Source organism: Manis javanica, chromosome 5 (genome assembly GCF_040802235.1).
Source record: "Manis javanica isolate MJ-LG chromosome 5, MJ_LKY, whole genome shotgun sequence".
Lineage (NCBI taxonomy): Eukaryota > Metazoa > Chordata > Mammalia > Pholidota > Manidae > Manis > Manis javanica.
The window spans coordinates 20,335,716-20,345,076 of NC_133160.1; the positions used below are offsets into that span (position 1 = coordinate 20,335,716).

Here is a 9,361-nt window from a genome sequence, read left to right on the forward strand (position 1 = left end):
ACAGTTAAAGAGAGTTGGGTGGGGGTAGTGTTTAACACAAGGTCTGTTCATTATAAGGCCTCAGTAAATAGTAGCTATTATTTATTGTTTTGTATATAAGCAATGTAAAATGATTTTAATTAAGTTTGGCTCTTTACATGTCTTTTTTTTTTTTCATTTTTTAAAAATGCTAATTTGTCTAATCCCATATTCCTTACTTAAAATTCTTTAAATGTTGAAGACTAGTTCACACATGTACAAAAAAGGAAAACAGTTAAAGCAAATTCTCTCAAGGAACAAAAATTCTGTACATATGAGATGTAAAATTGTTCACGAATTAGTAATCAGGTGACTTTATTTTACATTATACCCATTTTATAGTCACCAGAAGACAACGAAATATAGAGTACATTTCTCCTGATTTTTAGATTATATTGGTACCTTCTAGAGCTCACAAAAAACTACCAAAATATCACTGAAATGGTTAAAAGTTTTAAATTGGTCTGTGGTCAGTAGCTTTTACATAACTAGAGCTAAATAGCATTGTCTTCTCAGTCATAAAGCCAGTCTTACTTACTGCATGCTGTGATTGTGAGGAGCGAAAAGGATGAGTGAGTAGTAGGAGAAATAGAAAACGAATGCCAAATGCTGCTATGCTGGTCAAGCCCACCATATCTCACCCTGAGCTTTTGATTTATAAATAAATTCTGATCTTGTTACTTTCATCTTAAAATAATTTTGCTTCTTTACTTCCTCCATTTTTAAGGGTAAGAATAAAAATATATGCTTCTCCATCTGAAGACTAATGACAGTGTGTGCAAAGAAACCAGCATCATTTAAACAGCTCCTCTGAGGGTAACAGTTTGGGTGTGCCCAGCCTCTGAAAGCAGTTCCCCTGAGAAATGATACCACTGTTCCCTCAACATCTTTCCCTTGGAAACAGATGTATTGTCCTGGAATATAAAACTAACTGTATATTATGGTTGCAGTAGTTAGCCACCTGTAACCCTGGGATAATTTGCCTTCTTCCTTCCTATGCTCACTTTAGAACCTTGGAATTTCTGAAGCCAACAACAGTCCAGGCTAAAAAATCAGCATTTCTCTCTGGAACTCAGCAGATATCTCCATTCTCTTAAAAGTTTTATCTCATTCACTGGTAATTTATATAAAACCACATTTTAATTGCTTGACAGTTTATACGATAATCCAAAAAGGACATTCCTCTTATTTGTGGGAGCAGTAGGGAAAATTATGAAACCATAATAGTTCACTGGTTCATTTCACAAATATATATATCAAATGTATATGTACCTTGTGCCTAAAATTATATATTCAGAGGTCCCTCCTACCCTCGGGGGAGAAAACAGATTTGTAACAATTATACCACCAGACTCTCCCAGTCTTTCATAAAATCGATCTGTGTATCGTGTATATGTGTAAGATAGTCACCAGGCCTACTGAGACTTCAATCTCAGAGTGTTAGAGTCCTTAAAGGGGTGAGGGTATGGGGTAGAGATCTTTCTCCTACATAAAGGATAACTGACATCTTGTCCATTATTTTGAAATGAGAAAAACATAGCTAAATAAAATCGTTTCATTAGAATCCAGGGTCCTAGAGAATTTCATGTTTAGTTTGTTCAAACTAAGTATAGCTCCTTATCTTATGTAAATATTAATAGCTGGAATTGGAATGACACAAATATAAAGACTATAGGCTCTGCCTCCAGAAATTGCTAATTCAAGGAAGACATTCAATAATTTTAATTGATCCACATAATAAGAATAACCTCCAACAACTCTTACCAAGTCAGTATGCCTTGAAACAGTGTTCCCCAGGATAGTAGTCTTAGGGGAAAGAGGGACTATACATGAAAAATTTGAGTGAAGTATGAAATTAAAGTGACCATGTGTTTTTTTCCAACTACTTCAGAGCCTCTAATATACTAACATATATTATAAATTTCCAAGAGGAAGAGATAATATGCTATATTTTGTCAACTTATTTGCGTAGCTTTTTCCCCTCTATTAAGATCCTTCAAAAATAGCAAGAGTAGAAAAGGCATCCAAATTGAGTCTGAGATCCCTATGATTCTCTGGGGCTGCTTGGCCCATGTTTGAGTTTTCTGGTTTTCCTAAGGTAGAAGCATGCATCTACCCATGTTCTCAGTGTTTGTGGGTCAACATATTGAGAATGAAAACTTTTTTTATATGCTGAATTCATTTTAATTGCCAGTGGTTTTCTTAGCTCCTGTAATCAGATGATTACTGAATGTATAAGTAGATAGTAATACTAGTTTATATACCAATTTATATATATGTAATGCTATAACACTAGTTACAAACTGAGAAATAAGTTTCCTGTTGTGCATGGTTAAATAAGGCTCTTTCAACATCTGTCATCTGCCATGTATTTGTAGAAAAATAAACACAGGCAATTCATCTTGCCTCTTCCTTAACCCATGAGGATATGCTTTACCTCATAAGAGTCTTTCCACCTTCTCAAAAAGCCAGTATGAATACCTGCAGGCCCTTTGATTATCTGAAGCTCAAGGCTTGCCACTGCCACCCATACTCTGGAGCTCATTTTAGCTAAACCGCAACCTAGGACTAGTGCCTCTCTAAGGGCCATCAGTAACAGAGAGCTCAAAAGGTATGGTTATGAAAACATTCTTGCCAAAGTGGTATGTAGAGAGTACCACATTAAGTTTATACATTTGCGTTTCTCAAGGTTCCAACTTCATTTATATATAATATAGATGGATTTCTGTTTCTGAAAATATTAATTGCTTTACATACATATTTGTGTTTACTTGATTTTTTAACATTATAGAGTTGTAATTCAAATCACCAACTTGTATCTTAAAGTACATCTATTATACCACTGAATTTTTTTAACAGACTTGGAAGATGTCACAAAAACACCTGACTGTTCCAGTGGCCCAGTGAAAGAGGAAAGATGTGATCTTATCAAATTTTACAATACAATATATGTAGGAAGAGTGAAGTCATTTGCACTGAAATATGACTTATCAAATCAGGACCACATGGTATGTTTTATATTTTCTACTTTATTAATATATATAGTCATAGTTGGACTATTACAAATTTATTTTGCTAGGTAAGTGTTTCAGAGTTAAAGCCTCCCTGATGCATTATATAGGAGAAACTATACTAGTAATTGATCAGTAATTAAGGCTGTGATACAACAGAGACAGGAGGAACATGGAAAAAGGAAAACAATTCTGGTAGCTTTTCTCTTGTTTTTTATTTCTACTATTTATGAGATAAACGTCTTTTTCAAGATAAAGAGAAAATGAAGTATATAGGCCTGAATCATTAATAGAAGCAAACCCTAGATTTGGCAGTACCAGCAGGCCTGTCTGTGAAAGTATTACCAGTATATGTCCTAAAGTTGGTTCCCAGGAGATCAGACTTTAGTTATATGAAAGAGGAACCTAGTCTAGTAGAAGCTGCACCTGGCCCGTATCCATGTATGTGTGTCTGTATGTCTCTACATTTCTGGCCTTTGAAGAAATATGGTCTGTGACTATCCTCAGAGACCGTGACTGCTCATTTTACTCCATCAGTTCCACCTTCCCCATCATGTGCTGTATACTATAAATGTCTCTGTCATCTGCCAATAGGAGCTAATTTTGCTAGCTTGAAGTAAAGATGATAAATGAAATATTAAGGAGCTATCTCCATTTATTCTTGGAACATTGTACAGAATATTAAAGGAAAGTGCAGTCTGCTCACCTGACTTTATTACTAAATCTTTTGTAGTTCAATATAAAATCTTAACCATTTTGCTAACAGATTTGTTCCATGTTGGGCTTAACCTGCTGGCTCACAGAATACTCTGCCTCTCTTTTATTCTCTCTGCTACCACTTTGGTTGTAGAAATGTGTCTGTGTGTAAAGAGCTTCTCACTGCAAGTGTTTGCACATTGACTACCTTTTGCCCCTGCTTTCTGAGCCTGAAAACGAGGCTCCTATGCTTCTCTGTCTCACCACTTCTGGTGTCTTGCCCAGAATTCTTCAGGATTTCCTGAAAGATCAGAGGAGTAAATTTTTAGATTCTCTGTTAGTAATTATTGAAATGAGGGGTAATGAGCCATTTCTTTGCTTTTTTGAGCCATAAATAAACCCTTACAACAAAACAGAATTCTCAGTAGGAGATGCCAATAAGAATAAAAATATGGTGGAATTCCAAAATTCCAAAAAAAGAAAGAAAAACTTTCATCTTAAAAAAACTTACTTTGGTTTATTTCAGATGGAAGCTCCACCACTTTCTCCTTTTCCACATATTAAACAACAGCCAGGCTCACCACGCCGCATTTCCCAGCAGCACTCTATTTATGTTTCCCCACACAAGAATGGGGCGGGACTTATACCACAAAGTGCTCTGCTATATAAGTTCAACGGCAGCCCTTCCAAGGTAAGGTACACACAAAGTTTACTCCAAAACAACTTATATATGTATGTTAAAAATTGGATTTCAGTTACCAATTAGTAATCTTTAATCTTGCTCTTTTTTTGCAAAGTTACTATTAATGAATATGAGCTAATACTGTAGCAAGTTTGCTGTGAGCAAGAGCAATATATTCAGCTGAGGTAGTTTAATCCATTACTATTGATGTAGTTTTGGGGGAGTTCACTATAAAAGCCCAGTGTGTCTGTGCTCAAGCATGATCTTAAAGCAATATTGTTGAAAAGGAACCAGTAAGGCCACACCTGCAAGTGATCAGACATGGGAAACATTAAGTTTAAAGAAAGGCCTTGGAAGTAAAAGTTCATGGTGGATGGTAACCAGGATAGGGAAAAGTCTGAAAACAGAGGCCTTCTCTAGTTTGTACAGACAGTTCTGTGGTTATCTCCATCTTTATTCCTGTACAGTGATGACGATGTGACAGGGGCATGATTGCTATTTTCAGATGTTTCAAGGGCTATCAAACAAATATATTCACTGTGTCTTCAGGAGCCAGAATCACTACCAACTGGAAGAAATTGTAGTTGGAAGGATTGTAATGCAGCCCAAATGCAGTGGCAGATCCTTAACTCAGCAATTTCTCATTCAGTTCCACAAACATCTTTAAGTTCCTACTAAGCAAAGTTGACTGAGATACAGTACCTCCCAGACTTGCATTTTCTCTTCACAGAAGTTGATTTTCTTTAAGGATATTTAGGAGAGATTCTTGCATGAAATGAAAGATGGAACCAGTTGACTCCTGTTGAAGGCAGTGATCTCAAAACCATCAGGCAGAATCACCTGGGGAGCTTGTTGAACACAGTTACCTGTTCCATAGACCTACAGAATCACAAAGCTCAGCAGGCAAGCTCCCTAGACAATTATGATGCACAGCTTTCAGGAACCACTTCTCTAAAGGCCTTGCTGCTCCAGAGTGTGGTTTACACACAGCAACATCAGTATTTCCTGGCAGCATGTTAGAAATGCAGAGCTCAGGCCTCACAGCAGCCCTGTAGATTCTGCATCTGCATTTTCACAAGATCCCCAAATGATTCGTAAGCACATTAAAGTTTGAAAAGCATTACTTTTGGAGGAGGATCTCAAACTTTAGGGAATCAGAATTACCTCGAGGGCTTGATAACACAGATTACTGGGCGCTAACATCTAGTCTGTGTGATTCAGTAGGTATAACGTGAGGCTTGAGAATTTGCCTTCCTAGTAAGTTCCTATATGCTTCTGCTGCTTCTGGTCTGGTGTCCACACTTTGACAATTACTGCTGTGATGTAAATCCAACTTTTAAAAATCTACAAAGATTAGTTGTAATCACACTCATTAGGTTGGTCGAGATTCAAAAAATAATCTCTACCTCAGTGTTTAACTTTGTATAGAGGATAACAGGAAAAAAGCAATTAGCTTACTTCTTTGCAGCTATTTCCCCTTTTACTCACACATGTCCTGTTTTTGCACAGAGTTTAAAAGATATCAACAACATGATAAGGCAAGGTGAACAGAGAACCAAGAAGCGAGCAATAGCCATCGATGGTGATGCAGAATCACCTGCCAAACGCCTCTGTCAAGAAAATGATGATGTTTTACTTAAACGACTACAGGATGTTGTCAGTGAAAGAGCAAATCATTAGTGTCCTTCCTGTTTCTATGATAAAAGCACTTTCAGTTTGTTTTGCAGAAACCTGGGGCTCTGTCCTTCAAAACTTTCAGCCCTATAAAGGATATTATCACTGAGTGTTAAGAAAAATTGCACCAAAATTATGTGCTTTTTTCCCCCACATTTATCCAAAATGTAGTTGACAGAGATATGTTTTGAGTTGGATTAGAAAGGAATGTTTTAAGTGCCTTTTAAACACTTTAATAGTCATAGCATTTTTTTAATGTTTGTTCCTTGGGTTAGTTTTTAAGATGAAGTAAGGTGAAACCTCATAATTTTTTAGCTCACTTTGTAAAATAGTGCAGTGTCTCCAGTGCTTTGTAATAGAGGGTTAATAATCTATTTTTAGTAAGTGTGCTTTGATATATTTGCTTCCTTAATTTAATATTGAGTAGGGGTTGGTTCCCTTAGCACCTGGGCTAGAAGATGACGTGCCAGCCTGTCTCTGCCCCACCATGGCAACTCCACATCCAGTGTCACTCTACCATTCTGGGTTGCCCAGACCCTGTCTTGTGCCCTTCCTCTGGTTGACCATAAGAAGATTAGTTCCTGAGCTCATGCACTACCCAACCCCATTTCTTTCCCTCCAGCCTTAAGCACTCAGCCTGGTATCACAATCTGTTAAAAAGAATACTTGCTCCTTTTTCAAATTACCATCAATTTATTTTCTGAACCATTAATTTAATTATCCATGATTGATTCTGTTTGTCATGTGAGTCTCAAGATAGAAAGCTGCTTCTCAAGCCAGTAAAATACAATACAGGTAAGAGTTGTAAGAAACTGAATTTTCTATTAGTGATGTAACACCATAATAATGTGAGAGATACTATTTCTGAGGTCATAAGATTAGTCATTCTAATCATCTAATTGATTTCCCAAGAATAACTGAATTAAAAACCACAGTAACATCACCTCATGCTTTATATGTCAGTGAAACAGCTGCTTATTACTTCCCCCTCTTTTCTTCTCATTTGTACATTTTGAGTGTACTGTTAGCATTTAAGCACTGGGGCCCCTTAAGGATGTTTTCCAATACTAGGGGTGCAGCTTTCCAAAGAATCAGTTGTTCAATATTCACATTTTCTAATGTGTTTCTAGAACCTGGAAGGATATGGATAAGCCATTCTTAATTAATTTTGAAAAAAATATTATCAAATATGTATTTTTCCAACTGTAAACCTTATTTAAATGCAGTGTTTAACTTAATCCATGTCTAGCCCTGGTTAATTTTAATTAGTATAATATTTGGCTATAAACTAGTAACTACTATTGTCAGGAATTTAATTTAAAATTTTAAGAAAAGTGATGGTCACATTTTACTTTTCTGAAAATTATGTCCTCATTTTTTGTGTAGTATCTACACATTATAAACCAAATAACATAAAATCTGTCTTGAATCCTTGTATATATTTTTATGTAATTATAACTATTGTGTCATTGTCATCTTCATTATTAATGTGTAAAATATAAATGAGTATTTTGTACATTGACTATATAAGAAACTGGACATGTTTTTAATCAGTTTTTAAGACAGTATCAATGTACATAAAATGGTTAATAAAACATTGGGAGTTTTTAAGATTATTGAAAAAACTAGTGCTCTTTTCTGTGTGACTAGAAACAATTGTGCAGCCATCTAAAGTCTGTATCTCTTAAAAATCTGCTTTATATCTTTTAAACACCTTAGTGTAACATAGAAGTTAATGTTCCTGGTGGTTTTCAGGAGGTAGGATGAGAATGGGGAGGGACTGACTGTTTGATGAACAGTTTTCTTTCAGGGCGGTAGAAATATTTTGGAACTTAATACAGATGGAGGTTGTATAACATTGTGAATTTACTAAATGACACTTTTAAAGTGGTTTTCACCTCAGTTAAAAAATATGCCTTAGACATATATAGTGAAACAAGATTATTTCAAGCCCTTGGAATGAATATGTGGACCACATTACGATACTGACTTAAAGAAAATGCATGTTTCTCTCTTAGGAGTGCTTCAGGTGTACTTATCCAAATGAGGCTCACAGGTCAAAAGTTTTTTTCTAATTAAGATTTGCATAAGGTTAGATTATATTAAATCCGATTTTTTTTTTAGAAGGTACTATTCTTGCTTGTTTTTATTTTGTTCCTCTGCAGTACTTTAAATCAGCAAGCATATTGGCTGCCTACTGTACGCCTGCTGCTTTGCTAGGTCCTAAGAATATAAAGATAAACTAGGCATGGTTCCTGTCAAAATACAGTATCTGTAGCCCATTAATATATGTGTGTGGATAAAGTGAAGATTCCTATGGCCAGGATTCTCACCTGGCCCTGCTTGGCTAGCTCACTGCACACGTGTGGGCAATACGTTGTTATTAACTCTATATAAAGAGCTCTGCCCAGTGCTCTGGGCAACACAGTGGTATGGCTGCAAGGCTGCAGCAGAGCAGAGACAAGTTTGGAGTGGTAGCAGCACCGAGGACAGAGGCTGAGATGGCAGGGCGGGTAGAGAGGCCCAGAGGCAAAGACCGGCTTGCTGCATGCAGACTTGCTCTGAGTGGATGGGATTCTAGTGATTGACCTGCCACCGTGGAAATAAAGTTGGGTATAATTTAACCCTTTCACTCCAAGAATGTTCTACTGTCATTTCTTTGGTCACATTGAATCCATAGTGAACTTGCCCAGGGCTGAAATCTATTGACAAGTCAATGTGATATGTATGATAATACAATTCTACACAAAAGAGTGATGGTGTTAGCACAGAGAAGGGAATGAATGATTCACTCTGCCTGGGCAAGTGTGTCAGGGAAATTAAAATGACTCTAAAGGAGAGGCTAAGTGTTAATTCAGTCCTTAGGGACAAGTAACTTTGCTGGGGGCGTAAGTATTCAGACAGCACAACCTATAGAAAAGCCCAGAGGCATGAAAGTACTATAGGTTTGGGAATTGCCCATGGGTTAGTGAGGCTGTGTTAGGGTTCGGGGGTTGCAGTTGAGGTTTTGGGGCAATGTGGAGAGCGAAGAAGTAAGCGGGAGTTGTTACGGAGGGTGCACTAAAGAGGCCACTTTATTCTGCACAAAGCTGTACTTTTTCTACTGTGATGCTGATTCATGGTCACATGCATATGGCCTTCATGACCAGGTGTCCAGCCTTCAAGGCCCTTATCTAGCTCCTTAAGGCCAGACACATCTGGGGTGAAGCAGTGGACCGCTGACCTCAGAACAGTAGGGCGAGTGGGGAAGGGAGGGGGGGTTCCCCACAGGCTGGCGGTA

At 37.1% G+C, this 9,361-nt stretch overlaps 1 protein-coding gene across 2 annotated transcripts in view; it reads left to right on the forward strand.

Moving 5' to 3' along the window:
- The window catches only part of RBL1 (RB transcriptional corepressor like 1), a 67,228-nt gene extending 58,472 nt beyond the window's left edge, over window positions 1–8,756 (forward strand). Inside the window, exons 18-20 of one of the 2 annotated variants that reach the window (XM_037012927.2) lie at window positions 2,878–3,026; window positions 4,252–4,416; window positions 5,917–8,756. In XM_037012927.2, the coding sequence (XP_036868822.2) occupies window positions 2,878–3,026; window positions 4,252–4,416; window positions 5,917–6,087 (485 nt within the window). In that variant the 3' untranslated portion in view covers window positions 6,088–8,756. The remainder of the gene's footprint in view (window positions 1–2,877; window positions 3,027–4,251; window positions 4,417–5,916) is intronic. The other variant, XM_037012926.2, reaches the window with a different exon arrangement.
- The last annotated feature ends 605 nt before the right edge of the window (window positions 8,757–9,361 follow it).